This window comes from Eptesicus fuscus, chromosome 10 (genome assembly GCF_027574615.1).
Source record: "Eptesicus fuscus isolate TK198812 chromosome 10, DD_ASM_mEF_20220401, whole genome shotgun sequence".
Taxonomy (NCBI): Eukaryota; Metazoa; Chordata; class Mammalia; order Chiroptera; family Vespertilionidae; genus Eptesicus; species Eptesicus fuscus.
Window position 1 is genome coordinate 74,147,357 of NC_072482.1, and position 15,430 is coordinate 74,162,786.

Sequence of the window (15,430 nt, forward strand, 5' to 3'; positions counted from 1 at the left end):
TTTAACTGAACAAATTTTCCTAACCTCAGTCTCTAAGTAGTAAATGTTTTTCCAGTTTGCATTTTATAATACAATAATTATTTGTAACTAACTGATCAAAATACACTTATATTACAAATGTGAAAAAAATAATTTGCTTAAGAATAAAAATGTATTAGAGATGCATCTATTTATGAGAAGTCTGGGAGAGTTATAGTACCTCAGTCATAGAAGACTTCCTTTAATATTTTCATTGTTCCTTTGTTTTTTTTCACACGGAGGTAGTATGTGATATTGGCACAACTGGAGCAATATGCAACATGCATCATGGGTAAGAGCTTTGTCTCATAAAGTGGGGACAGGATGATTGGGAAAGGAGTGGAAAAGTAGGACTGGCTTGACTGCCCTGCAAGCACATTCCTGGCAGGTCAGTTTAAGGACCTGAAAATGGGTTCTGTTAGCACTATTCATGCCCATGGCCCCCTTAGGAAGTTTTCGAGTATCCCCATGGGCACACATGCCTTGTCGAGACCGGCTGCCATACATAATTGCCATTGAGAGCAGGAGCAGATCTTATTCATCTTTGTGCCAGCATGTGGCACAGTGCCATTTAAAAAGTAAATATTTGTTGAGTGGATACTGAATAAATAATTTCCGAAACCTGAAAGTCCAGTAGCTACAAAAATTTAAGTAACTGCTAAAAGAAAAAGAGTCCTGTTAAAATTTTGGTCAATAGCTGATAGAAGTCAGACTTGGGATCTTTTGTTATGAAATCCTTAGATTTAAGTAAAAGCCTAAGAGATTTTAAAATTATAGCAATAAGCACTCTTCTACTACTCATTCATAGACAATTAGGAACAGGTAAATGACTCCAGAAATAACACATATCAGATAGATTTGTCAATTATCTATAATAATAAAAGGGAAATATGCTAATTAGACCAGATGTCATTCCGGATGAAGCTGGGGCTGGAGGGAAGCCTGGGTCCCGGGTGCCAGAGGGGAGCCGATGCCGGCAGCCGGGGGAAGGAAGGCCTACTCTTGTACGAATTTCGTGCATGGGGCCTCTAATAAGATATAAAGTAAGAAAATAATTATAAAAAAATTTTCAATCAATGCTTCTCATTCTTTGTTGGACCCTGCTGTAGGGTAGCAAGAATGTTACAAGCAGCAGGAGCAGCTACTAAGTGGACAGTGGGGGTGCATGCCTTGGCTCGGTGGTCTCCCTGGTCTGCGTGCTAGTACCTTTGCCTGTCAGGTTTTCACCCTGGTCTCTGTGTGCACTCGCTGTGGCCAATAGTCCTGATCTCTCAGTGTTACTCAGGTTCTGTCTTTCTTGCTGCATGTGTCCAGTGTGTTCATGGGTCCATCCATCTACCCATCTACTTACTCATCCAACAAACCTCCCACCACCCAACAGTGTTCACTGGACACCAGAAACCTGCTGGATGCTGAGGATACAACAGGGATAAGTGGGTGTCCAGGAACTTGCAGACTATGGGCATGTGGACATCGAATCAGGCAGTGGCAGGTTTGAGAGAAAACACTGTGATAGAGGAAGAAATCGAGGGCTGTGAAATTGTATAGGAGGGACATGGAAGATGGACGTTGAAAGAAATATCTTTCAGGAGGAAGATATGTCCAAGTTGAGATAGAAGGAATAAGTGAGTTAGAGAGCAGTCAAAGAGTTCAGGCCATGGAGAGGGAATATATTTCATTAAAATAGGCAGAAGGAAGAGCACATGTTGAAGAGCTATAAGAGGAACCTTATCTAATATACTACATATTTTACTTAGCTATTTTCTGTTTCCCCTAGTAGGAAGCAGGGATTTTTATTTGTTCTGTTCATCTCCTGTATTCCCAGCACCTGGCATGTGTTAAGCACTCAATGAACACTTGTTGAATGAAAAAGGAATGGGTGATATGTTCGGAACTTGGAGAGAAGTTCAGATGGAATGATGCACAGAGGCATAGTTGAGTAATGATGGCAAGTGAAGCTGGAAAGTATAACAGGGTCAGATCAAAACAGGATTTGTAAATTGTGCTGATATTTAGACTTAATCCTGAGGGCAGTGGGATTTTAAGTAGGCATCTATGGGTCAGATTTGAGCTTCAGCCGAGGAAAAGTTGGAGCCAGGCCAGCCTGAATGTGGACAAGACAATGATGCTAGTGTCCTGCACTAGGGGAGAGATTGGGGTGAGCAGGTTGGATCGTACAGGTGTCTCATAGGGAACAGCCAGAGTTACCTGTCTCCCACTCACAGGGAGACGGCTCTGCCCCCTTAGGCTCACCTGCTTTCACAGTGGCTCAGAGAACAATATCAGTAAAAGGTAGGTTTGAATAAAAGAAGAAAATTATCAGAAATGCTCATGGATACCTGAGCATAGGATGTGATGATACAGTTCTGTTGAAATCTGGAACTGTTTTGGATTCCCACCTTGGGTACCACATCTGTCTACCTGTAAGAGCATCCCCTCAGCAATTTCACATTATCCCAGGGACGGTTTGTTCTAGTGTTGCAAACTCTTCATATTTGTAGTTTTAAGAATAATCTTGACTTTAAAGCTGAAACAGTAAATAACCACCCTTGTGTCACAAAACCTATTAGAATTTTAATTTGGAATAAATAAAACCCTTAAATCCCCTACAGCAAAACCTTTATTTTTCTTTGTGTCTGAATTTTTAAGTACTATACTCTAAGAACAAAACAACCCTTTTGTTTCCCAATAATAACACATCTGGCATTTAGTAAACCACCAATACAGGTTTTAAAATTAAACCAAGAGTCTATTTGTCAAAGGAAATCTGGCAGAGCAGGTTTGCTATCATACAAGGCGGCTTGAAACTGTTGGTCCCCTCCCTGACCCCCCTGTCTCCTCCCCGCCCCCCCTTATCTCCCCCTGACTCCCAGGCTATTTATTGGACACTTTCTTTGATTAAAATCCTCAGGATGATGTTGCTAAACTGAGTCTGGTGTTCAGCAGGAGTCAGAGTTAATTACTCTTTTAAACCAGAGGATACAGGAAGAAAAACAACATGAACATCGTCTGTTTTCATTTTTAATTGCTCATGAAACAGAAGCAAGACTCTAGGAGATAATGAAGTGGCTGAGCTCTTCCTTAACAAGCCAAGTGGTCTCCTTGGTAATGCTGCGCGAGTCCCAGCGCAGGAGGTCTCAGAGGAACACGACCTTCGCCTTTGGAGAAACTACAGCACGGCTACATTTACTGCCCGTTTGAAGGTATTGCTCTTTTGTCTGACCTACACCTGCCCAAGTCGCTGCTCTGGGAGCAAGGAGCCTGGACATTCATTGTTGTCCAAGGGGCAGGCCCGTGTTTGGATCAGGGCCACGGACATGCCACATACCTGCCACCTCACCATGAACAGCAGAAACTTCATCAAGCAGAAATCAAATTTGAGCCTCCTTCTTAATATTTTCACAACACTTGCCCAAACACCTTTGCTATTGCAGGAATCGTGAGGTTACGTATCACCTTTGCGGTGGCTTGTTTGAGAAGAGGCCATAGGACCAGGTGGAAGGAACACTTCTGGTTTTGTCAGCTTCATATTTACGGTTTCAGAGTCATTAAAATAATAAAAAGTGGTTAAAAATGCTGGCCTCCTCCAAGTGTTTGTGATAAGTGACTAAGGAAATGATTATAAATTTCTGCAAGACAGTATAAAATGTAATAAATATGAATTCTATGGAGCAATTAATTATTATTTTATTCATTAGGTTGCTCTGTCTCTAGTTCATACATAGTTGGACTCCATCAAAGGGAATTCAATTTTAAATGAAACTAAAAGTGATTTCTTTTGCAATTGTAATAATACCATATCTGATTTAATGCTTACTTTGCCCAATGGCTGAGCCCACGTGTGTGGGGTTGCAGGGTAGAGGGACAGAAGATAAATTATGGGTTCTAGCTTTCACATGCTCTTTCCCTCTCAGTCCACCATGGACACCTGGACTGTTTCCACTCTGATGAGAGAGGTGCCAGGTAGAAGTGCCTTGATGGCCTTCTTGTTGAACTTGGGTTGGAAGTTCAGCTAGTGAGTCCAGCCCAGACACAGACAATGGGAGAGAGCCCCTTGACCCAGCCTTCATCCAGCTGCCCTGGCTCTCTCTTTGTCTCAGGGCAGAAGCACAGGCTAGGCATTATGTAACAATCTTATGTATCCGAACTAAAAGAACATAGCCAACAAAAGGAGGGAGAGGAAGTCCTTTCATTTTATCTCATTTATAGTAAATCTGGATTGTAGTAATCACGCACAGAGTGTTCTCAAAGCCACATAATTCCCAGCACATCCTTTCTATTGTATTTTTTGTTAACCAAATGTGAGTGCATGTTCCTATAATTTCACAATATATTGTATAATATATGTAGTGTGTGTATATAAATATATTTTCCCTCATTACCATGGTTCTTAATATTTTCTGAATCTATAATTCATTTTAAAATATGAGTCTAAGTGATGGGTCCTCTCTCTAGAAAAATATGCAGAGATACATACTCAAAATCTGCATGTAATTTTCTAAAAGTTCATTCATGTTTCAACCAACGGACCCTTGGTAGGTTAAAAGGCTACAGTTCTAACATTTTTAAAAATATCATGTGTTGTTAATGGTCTCACTCAGCTTATATGTTATGTACCATGAATTTTCCTCTTGAAATTGAAAACCTGAAGACTTATGCCAGTTCCTCATCTACAGCCTGCGCAGTGTGGGGATTTTCTGACCCAGGTCCTTTTCGGTACAGCTAATCTACAGGGAATTTATCAGACACTGATCTGAGAGCAGGGTGTGTTCATGGCAGGACTATGCTCGGTTAAAGGCCATAGGGACAGTCCATTTTCAGTTATTATGGAGTTGTGGGTTTTAATCACAAAAGTACACCAGACTGTGCTGTCTCTCGTGACCTCCAAAATGTTACTCAAAATGTTACACATGCTTCAAGGCCCAATTTACACCATGCTTCCGCCATGAGTTTTTTTTTTTTTTTTCATTCAGAAAGTATCTGCAGAATCAATTACTATCTTCCCACCATACCTTCTCACTGTCTACTATAGAGGACTTAGCAAAGTCTCCTGCTTTAAGCCACTGATCTCTAATCCTCTTTTCTCCCTCACTGCAATAGGATGACCTGGGGGAGAGCTCTTAGTTTCCTGCACATAGTAGATAATTTATATGAGTTTTAGAGGCAGTATGTATAGTGCTTAGGCACTTCGGCTCTGGAGACAAGAGACTTGAGTTCCAATCCTAGCTTTGTCATTAATTAGCTGTTTATTTTTAGGAAAAATACTTGATCTGTCCTAAGTATCAATTTTCACCTTTCTGTAAAATCTTACCTAATAAAAGAGAAAAATGCTAATTGACTGTACCTTTGCTACGCCCACAGCCAATCAGAGTGAGTATGCAAATTAACCAAACAAAGATGGCGGTTAATTTGCATATGCAGTCACAGAGCAGAGTGAAGCCTGCTATGAGGGGAAGGGGGCGGCGGAGGGAGCTACTGGAGTGGTGCTTCAAACATAAGTGAGGACATGCTGGAGCCGGGAGTGGGGACTTGCTGGCTCTGGATGGCCGGGGAGTGGGGGCATGTGGCTCCCAGGTGGCCAGGGAGCAGGGACTTGCTGACTCTGGGCAGCCGGGAAGCAGGGACTTGCTGGCTCTGGGCGGCCGGGGAGTGGGGAAGTGCCGGCTCCCAGGCAGCTGGGGAGCAGGGACTTGCTGGCTCCCGGGCAGCTGGGAGTGAAGCCAGGGGCCTATTCTTGCATGAATATTGTGCAATGGGCCTCTCGTAGGTATGATAATAGTACTCACCTAACTGGGCTACTATGAAGATTAAATATTATAATACATAAGAAGCATTTCGCACAGCATTGGAATTATAGTGAGTGTTGAATAAAGGTCAGTTACATACTTTTTAAAACTGAATTTAACAGGGAATTTATCTTTTGGGAGTTCCATCAGATAGTCAACAATGGTATATAGCCAAATATTAAAGGCAGCATCAATTTTTGAGGCAGAATTGAAATTTCATTGGGCTGATAAAAGTTTCATATTGGAAGTAATTTTATGATACTGTGTGATACTGGTTTGCCTTCAGCATTGCTTCTATAATATAAAGACATAGATCTCTAGCCTCCAAGAGATCCTAAGACCAATCGAGCAGGATACTGATGAAGACAGTATCTTGAATGTGGTTTTTGAGTCCTGTATCCCAATTTCTCTCTAGTCATTGTCAAAAGCACCCTTTTCTTTTCTATCAAAGATTAGATGCTAATAAATTCACTGCTAGAAAAAAGTAATAGCTCACTTTATTATAGTAATATCTTTGGATGCAAAGAACAACACAGGCATTTACTTTTCAAAGACTAAAAAAAAGTTGTATCTAAATGCATACCTTTAGCTAATTCCTCAAACCTTTTTCAAAGTGTGACTAAGTTTTCTTGGATTTTGCACATCTGAGTTTGAACAAATGTTTGAGGGCAGAGATTATATGTTATTCATGTTTATACGTCTAGATCCTAGTATATCATCCAATATAGGCAATAGTTGCTAATGAAAAATATACAAAACTATATGTTGTATTGAAAAGGCTGAAAAATTTGCTTGTATTGGAATGTTAATAAAAATTACTTAAACTATATGCACTTCAAAGGTTTGAGTAATGAATCCATTTTTGAGAACATTTTTTAGTATCTAAAGAAGATAGATTGGAGTATCTTGCTTTTGAGAATCAATTTTTGTTAATTAGCAGTGGGTACTTAATTCTTCATTATTGATGAAATTCTACACTTACTTTCTTGTTTTTATGTCTTTAATGTCTGGTATATTTCTGACTTCTATCTAAATGTGAATTTATTATGTGTTTTATATATAGTTACTACATGCCAAAGTACAGTATGATGAACCTAATTTTTATGTATAAATTACCCAATAGCAGTAATACTCTCAAACTCCCATTGATATAATTTACTTGATGATGAGAAATTGGAATTATATAAGATTTTAGATTATTTGAGAATGGATTAAGTAGCCAATTGCATTGATTGATTTCTCTTTCTCTCTCTTCCCTTTCTCTCTCTTCCCTTTCTCTCTCTCCCTTTCTCTCTCTCTCTCTCTCTCTCTCTCTCTCTCCTCTCCCTCCCTTCCTTCATTCCTTTCTTTCTTTCTTCCTTTCTTTCTTTCTTTCTTTCTCTCTCTCTCTCTCTCTTTCTTTCTTGTCTTTAGTTTATCATCAAAAGACTTTCTTATTTCTGTCATCCTGTCCCCTCTATATGACCATATCTATCCCAGCTCCGGGTGCTGGCTGACAGCCCAGGGAAGCCCAGTGCTGAAATATATACCAGGTGGATCCATAAACCTTGGAATACCAGTTTCTCCCTATGCCCAAAGCAAATCATCTGGATGGAGTAAGGCTTTTGAAAATGTCCCAATTGTGCTTTGTTGGAAATAAATGCATTCTTAAGCTGCAACATCTTGTAGAAGGAAGCTGTTTTATGAGAGGGATCTGCCAGGAATTCTTTCAGCACTAAATTTTTTTTTCTGAAAGCTCTACTAGAATTGAGATCAATAATTTTCTTGTATGTAATAATTTTGTGAATGACAACCAAAGGTCTCCAAAGAATCCTGTTGAAAATTCTGGGGATAATTCATTTATGACATATGGCTTAATATCTGAAACAATATCATGGGTGAAAATTCTCCTGGCCAATCTTCTCATGCTGCTGAACTATTTTTTTTAAAACAATGTCTACTGTCTTTGATAAAATACTTCTAACTCAGAGGCCTATAAAATACAGAAATGGCCCTAGAGACATAAGTCTGAATTAGGGTTGCACCTGAGCAGTATCATTTATAGAAGTCCTACAAGCACTAGCTTCAACTGGCCATGATATATGAGATAATTTCCAGGGACACAGATATTCTCAGACTATCAGAGAGTAGGGATCCTGCTTGACTTCTAATAATTTCACATCTGCTTCAGAGCAAATTGAATTCATTATGTATTCTTATAAGCCAATTTAATCCTTTGGGGGGGGATATACTGGATCTATTTAAAACCCATGCTCTTTGGCTGTGGTCATCTTTGTGGCTGACCCTGAATGAAGCCATCTCCAAGGGTGAGATTCAGGCTCCAGGACTGGGTCTAAGGCAATTGGCCATACTGTGCCTGGTCCAGTGTTGAGCTCTCTTACCTGATATAGGTTGGCGAGGTGGTGGTTAGTTTTGATCAAAAATGGCTGGTTCACCCCTGGGTGGTCAACATCGTGGGCTGCTGCAGCCAACAGTCCAAGCATGATGTCCAGAGGTGTGAGGAAGCTGGCGAGCTGTTAAAAAAGTCAAATTGGGAGGTCAAAGGGTATATTTTCACAAACAGGGTACCATTTGTGTTGGCTAAATCATATTGAATGAAGCATCACAAAATTGTCCAGGCCTTTCATCCTCCAGGCTTTTACCCTCTGAAGCAGTTGGTGAGGTGAGAGTCACATGGAATTGCAAGAAAAAAGAAAGGACTGTGGGGAAAGTAACTGAGCAAGTCAAATTGTGTAGACCATTCAGGTACCCTCCATTTCCTACTGCCACTCTATTTCCTTTGGTTGTTGCAGTGTTGCCTGTCTGTGGGCAGGGAGAAGTCAGAGCCTGAAATCAGCCTTGCTCCAGAGAAAACTACAAATGAAGTAAAACGTTAAAACCAAAATGATGGACACATAAAAACATAAATTGTATATTTCAACCATCCACTATATCATTGTCATCCTTTAAATAAGAAATTCAGAGTGGGCTGAATGCCCAGCCCATGTGGCTCAGTTGGTTGGACATTGTCCCATGCACCAGGAGGTTGCCTTGTTTGATTCCCGGTTAGGGCACATGCCTGGATTGTGGGCTCGATCCCCAGTAGGGAATTTGCAGGAGGCAGCCAATCAATGTTTCTCTCTCATCAAAGTTTCTCTCTCTCCCCCTCCCTTCCTTTTTCTGAAATCAATAAAAACATATTAAAAAATGAATTGCAAAATTTGCATATTTATTCATTGTGTAATAGTGGAGTGTGTGTGTGTGAGAATCTCTCTCCCCACCCCCCCCTCTCTGTTAGCTAGAAAAACAAGCAGAGGAATGGGAATCTAACACTAACTTTAAATTTATAACTTTCAGGCTACCTAGAGACTAAAAAAGAAAGCCTTTAATGTCTTCGGGCTATTTTATACCTATAAGGCATCTACCCAGTTTTGTCTTGGGAATGTTTGTCTGGCATCTGCATAGTCAGTGGTTGATGTTAAAACTGATTGAACTGAACAGAGTTTTGGACTGGGATTTTATTTTCAAAAACCTTAAGAAAATTCATCCTCTATGTTATACCAACTTTATACGACTAAGAAATGATTCGGTTTTTAGTAACAAGCACTATTATCATGTTTTTAATTTTGGATTGGTTGATCACATCAGAGCATGCTTGCTAAGAGGTCTGTGACACTCACTCATTTTCTTGGGCCTGAATCAGGATATTCAGTTGCCTTAGTAGGAAGTGGAGTTTGAGCCTTGGGGAGTTTTGATTCTATTTGTCCATCAATAAGCACAAGGTAGGAGACCTTTCCCAGAAAATGTCAGTGCTGGTAGCAAAGATTCAAGGCAAAACAGCTATTTCCTGGGACTGTTGAAGATATATAAGATGCAGACTATCATGGGGAGGATTTTTTTTTGTCCTAATGCAGCCTTTCATACAAGTTATGAAAGGAAACATCAGAAAATTTACATCCTCTTTCATGAGTATTGCATGATTTTCAGAGCTGATATTGGAACTGGAATATAAACAATTTGTATTTGTGTTATAAATGGCCCATAACAGTTATTCTGATATGTTGGGTGATTCAGAACCCAGCAAGTAGTTTACTTGGCATTTCCAGATGGCTGAGGAGGCAGCTGGGTCTGGCCTTACCTTTGGCTCCTTCAGGTAGCAGTGCATGGCCTGGGTGACATCGGCTGCATGGACAGCATTGTGATACGGGTTTTGGCTGTGGTAATCTTCTTGAACCATGACTAGGAGGTAAACAGATAACTCAATCATTGAAAACCAAAACAGGAAGACCTAGAGATTTATTGAGGGTCCCTTTTGCTTAAAAATATTAGTGTCTCCAAAATGTGCACCCGAGGGATTCTTTAAAAATGAACACGGCTTGGGAGTTTCACAGTTCTACTGAGCTGCTTTTAGTGGCGTGAAGGGGGAAGGCAGATGGGGAAAAGGTTAAAAGGATTTGTGAGGCCCTTGGGAATCCTCACCACCTTCATTAATCACCCCTCCCTGGCATTCATGAAGGCTTTCATTCATAGGAAAAATAAATATGTAGGAAACGGACAACTTTACTTCACACTATAGTTTAATTATTTAATTTTGCTGCCATTTATGAATAATATGCCATAAAAGAGGTTTCCTTTCAAACAGCCCTAGTAGGTAGCATCAGACTCCTGAGATCCAAAGATAGATCAGTAGAGTAACAAATATTGACCACAGCAAATCTGGGGCTTCTTTAGGCAGATTTTCAATTTACTGTGTTGATCCTACTGAGGACTCCTTGGCTTTATTTCTGTCTCATTCAGAGTAGTTATCATCTTTCATGCCCTTCCAATCTAAGGACCAGAGTGCTCTTGGAATCAAGTAGAGACATAAGCAAGGCAATTTTAATTTGCTATTTAGAGAAGCCACTAGCCTGCTTCAGCTAATGACCAAGGCAATGCTTAGGATGCAATATAACCAGTGTGTATAGAACATTCAGGTTTGCAAGTGTGGTCATATTTTGTCAGCCCATGCTGTGAGTTTGGCTCTGGATTCTGGTGTTATTTTTGTCATCAAATCTTTGCATTCTTTACATGTACTCTGGGTGCATACACATGTCCAATATCTGCATTCTCCTTCTCTAGACAGATCAAAACTATTTGGCCTTCTTCATGGCCATTACTTTGCTCAAGCAATCTAATTTCAATTGCCTGAGTTTATTTGTATTTCTGAAACTGATTCATGTTGTTGCTGCTTTCAAAAATTTCTGTTGTGCCACGTATACCTTTTATGCAGCAGGTTTATTTTACACTTATATTTGAATTCTGCCCCTATCATTATTATTTGTATCAGGCAAGTTACTTAACCACAAAGATCCTCAGTTTCCTTCTCTATCAAATGGGGATAACAATAGCTCCAATCTCAAAGGGCTATGGTAAGGATTTCAAGTGTTAATACATGCAAGTCCTTAGACGAGTTCCCAGCATATGTAAGCGCCAGATACGCCTGGTTGCTGCTACTGTTGCTATCATTTTCACTGTTATTTTACTCTTGATGGCATCAAGTCAGCTTTCAAATTCAAAGCACAGAAGCCAGAAACATGCTAAGTGGCAGCAGAAAGTTATGTGGTGATTAAAAATGTGCCCTAGATAATTCACTGGCTGATAAATAAGGATGCACGTAAAGTCAAATAAGAACTGGGGCTGTTTTGGACAGAGAGTGGTAGTGGAGTTAAGGGGAAAGATGGTGGTCTTTCAAGTCAGAGAGCCTGGATTTAGATTGAGGCTCTGCCAATTATAAGTTGTTGACCTTGAGCAAGGTACAAGACCACTTTGTACTTCTCTTTAACTGTGGGCCAAGTGGTGGTGATAATGCCAAACTTGCAGGGTTGTTGAAATGATTAGAAATAAAATACCACTGCATAAATGGTAGTTCTTATTACTAAAAAAAGGTCTATTGAAGATATTCAACAACTCGTGTCCAGATTGGGATTCTTTGAGGCATGGCTTACTGGAATTTTGTTGATATGGAAACAGATCAGTAACTTCTCTGACAGGTACCTGCTCTTGTTGGTTTTCTCTGTACAGCCTTTATCTACTGTAAACATAACTAACCAAATAAACATTTTTTCCCCAGTGATTTAAATGGGTAAACCATATTTTAAAATTAAGATGAGATAATTTGAGATCTTCATCTACCATGCTAGGATGCCTGCTAGTTTATTGTGGACTGCCATTATTCATGGGAAAGGAGGTAGGAATATGAAAGAAAAAAGAGACTTACCTAAAAACCTGTGTAAGGTCACCATATCTAACTTGAAATGATGAATGAGTCCATGGGTGTTGAAGAGGTGGCACAGCAGTGTTACCAGGCTGTTTCCTGGAGGAAAACAGCCACCAGTTTTAACTCGTTTTCATTACTATTAAATTATCAAGATTGACAATAGCATCCACAGTTTCTGTGATGAAAGGTCTCTAATAGGATCATTTATTTTCCCTTTTAAATTTAAAATTATTCAAGTATAAAGGATATTATTACTATGATCTGGTCTTAGGTTTTCTCTTATTGTACAAAGAAAATTAGTTCAGATTGTCTCCCTATACCAAAGGCAATGAATTATTAGCAATATTAAGAGTTATAAGGAGTTATATAAGGAATCGGCCTACTTAGGTATCAATCAAGATTATACTTAACCTTGAGACATTTTATAACTCAAGCTGGCAAAGATGCAAATTTGAAGCTACAATAACATGTAAATATTCAAGGAATATTATTTATTAAAGAATCATGATTTTGAATTTTAAAAGTATCCTAGAGTTTATGAAAGACTGTGAAATGGGCCAAGAAGATGACTGGATATCTTAAATAAAAACTATGTGTTGCCTAAGAATACTCTTCCAGGGTACCTCATTCTAAGTGTTTCTGCAACTTTCATTGTTTTTGGGCTATTTCACAACTATCAAGTTGTAGATAACTGATAGTATTTCAAGCGACTCTTGTCCATATATATGCAAACGAAATCATTCAGACAGAAATATAATTGATTTCCTCCTCCCAGTTTTACAGCTATTTATAAATTCATGTGTTTCTTACTGCTTATATATGTGTGGTTCTTTGACTCCTCCTTTAAAAGAGCTGTAGCATCTTACCAAATTGCTAATTGAGTTAAACAAATCTTTGACATGTGCTCATTTCATATGTCTATGAGTCATGAGTACAATCTCTTTTGAATAAGTACCATTGAACATGTTCTTTGGTTCACAGTTAATTTCATTAACTGGTACCAATTTCTCAGATGATTTGAGCAAAGGGAGATAAAAATATTATGGAATCCATCCCTATGTGGCCTAGTTAGCTTTCCATAATGTAAAGCTCAGTTTTATGGTCTTAGGCTGTACTCTTTCCACTATATGTTGTTTGTCAAGTAATAGAATGATGAGAAAACAAGTTGCCATGACAAATCACAAGCTTGGTAGATGGTGGGACATAGGAAAGTTAGCATTAAATATGATGTCTTTCATTGGCTCCTTAAGCTTATCAGCATTTGTTGAATAGGCAGATGAAAATATAATAGGATTTCATTATTTTCTTAAAGGAAGCCTTTGTAGGCACAAACATTTTAAAAGTGAAACCAATGAGAATATTTACTTTCCTTTCAGCTGCAGCCTAAGCTTTTCCACTCTATCCTCAGCAATTGTTTCCTTCGGAAGATGTCAAGCATATCTGGACAATACGGGGCTATAGGACAGGTTTGACTCACTTATTGAAAGTGCATAAATACCTGCCTTGCAGGACTGATCAGATGAGCAGTTTCTAATATTCATTCATTGGCTAACAATGAACTTCCTCCCTTTGGATATATCCAAAATATTCTGCAAGGACAGAATCTCATCTGTGGTTTCCTAATTCCTTTGGGATCATCAAGGCCAGAAGGAAACTCTTTTAAGATTCTAAGGCCGAATTTATTCCTTATTCTTTTTCGGCCATAATTTTCCCTGCCCTGGTCCTCCTTGAGTGGCTGGAGACTTATGAAAGTGGGGAAAGAGGGAAAAAGGATTACCAATATTTAAAAATAAGTATTGTTTTCATGAAATTAATCCCATTTATGGTGTATATTTTAGTGTGAATTCTTTCGGGTGACTTACCATTTGTCAAGCGATCAAACAAGAAAATGTCAAAATCCCACATTCCCACTTTGGAGAGCATATGCTGAAAGGCAAACAAAAAACCACTCAAATGAATCACATTGGAGACTCAAATATTCACTTTGAGACACAGTGGATTAAACAATTAAGACTGAAAATATAGTAGCATTCTACTACCAATGTACAACTGGTTTGTGGTAAAATAAATCTTACTCTACTGGCTAATCATGATACTGTTAAAGGGACAGGCTCAGGGATCAGTCTGCCTGATCTGATGTCAACCACATCTCTTACTGGCTGTGGAATTGTGGGCAGGTTCCTTAACTGCTCTGTACTTGAGTTTCCGAATTTGAAAAATGTGGCTGATATTATTACTTCAGAGGGTTGTTGTAAGGATTAAATAAGGTAACATATGTAAACATAAATGCCTGTAATTTAAGGGCTTAGAACAGTGCTTGTACATAGCAAGCATACCCATGTTGGATGTCTGTTAAAACTATAGTTCAGTGACGTCTCCACATGGTAAACTATTATTCACTTAAGGCAGGTTTACAACTAATTTTAATAAAATGGAGTCAAAATGATGGCTGAGCACATTACTCTGCTCAATGTGGGACTAAATGTGAAACGAAACACTGTTAACAGAAAACTGAAGAACGAGCAATTGAAAATATTGGGGGAATCTAAAGATCTACTTTCAATAGGCTTATTATCCTATTTTTCTTTCTAAAATACCCCAGTGCTTAGAAACTCTCAGTTAGACACCAAGTTCCAGATGCTGATTCTCTCCTCACTGTAGCTTCTTCGACAGTGCCTTCCTTCCTCTCCTCTCCCCGCCGTGGCTCCTGGTAAGGATCAGCTCGTGCTCCCCTAGCTGCCCCTGAGGGGCTTCTTTGTACCTTTGGAAAAATCCAAAGGCCTCATCATGGCCCACAAAGACTTTCACAACAACATTAGGAAAATGAAGGGTTAAGAGGTTGTTTGTGAGATCTAGATGGAGTGAGCATTTTACCCAAGTCATACAAATCTAAGGGCCAAGCCAGGACTTGGTGCTGATACCCTGAATTCTGGCCCGCTGTTCTTTCTGTATCTCAATGTTGCCTTTCTTGAGAGGTGGCTGCTTAGAGGGGAGGCACCACTGAGCGTGTTTGTCACTGAGGCTCCGGTGCTGACAGCTTAGTCTTATTCTCCTTTTACCAAACAAATGAACAACAAACAAACAAACAGATTCGCTCAATTCAGGCCTTGGGTTGTTAGAGGGAGTGATCCCCCACCCCTCCTCTTTTGTAGACCTAATATTGGGAATTAGTTCTTCTGATATTACTTGCTACTTATTTCTTAATAGTATATATATAGCATAATATTACTTAGCATGTAAACTATAAGATACTACCTTTGACTTCTGTTTAAACTGAGGCAGTTTATTTCTAAACTCTAAATTCCTTTGGCAGTTTGGGTTAGAGATAGCCTGCAAGCTTTTGTTTAGATTGTCACACATTAGTTTCTACCCTCAGTTGGACCAATGAATG

At 39.3% G+C, this 15,430-nt stretch overlaps 1 protein-coding gene across 1 annotated transcript in view; it reads right to left on the reverse strand.

Moving 5' to 3' along the window:
• PDE7B (phosphodiesterase 7B) overlaps positions 1-15,430 on the reverse strand; it is a 130,276-nt gene that overhangs the window by 17,372 nt on the left and 97,474 nt on the right. Inside the window, exons 4-7 of the mRNA XM_028141679.2 lie at positions 13,902-13,965; positions 12,040-12,135; positions 9,922-10,022; positions 8,186-8,317 (exon numbers count right to left, since the gene is read on the reverse strand). Of these exons, the coding sequence (XP_027997480.1) occupies positions 8,186-8,317; positions 9,922-10,022; positions 12,040-12,135; positions 13,902-13,965 (393 nt within the window). The remainder of the gene's footprint in view (positions 1-8,185; positions 8,318-9,921; positions 10,023-12,039; positions 12,136-13,901; positions 13,966-15,430) is intronic.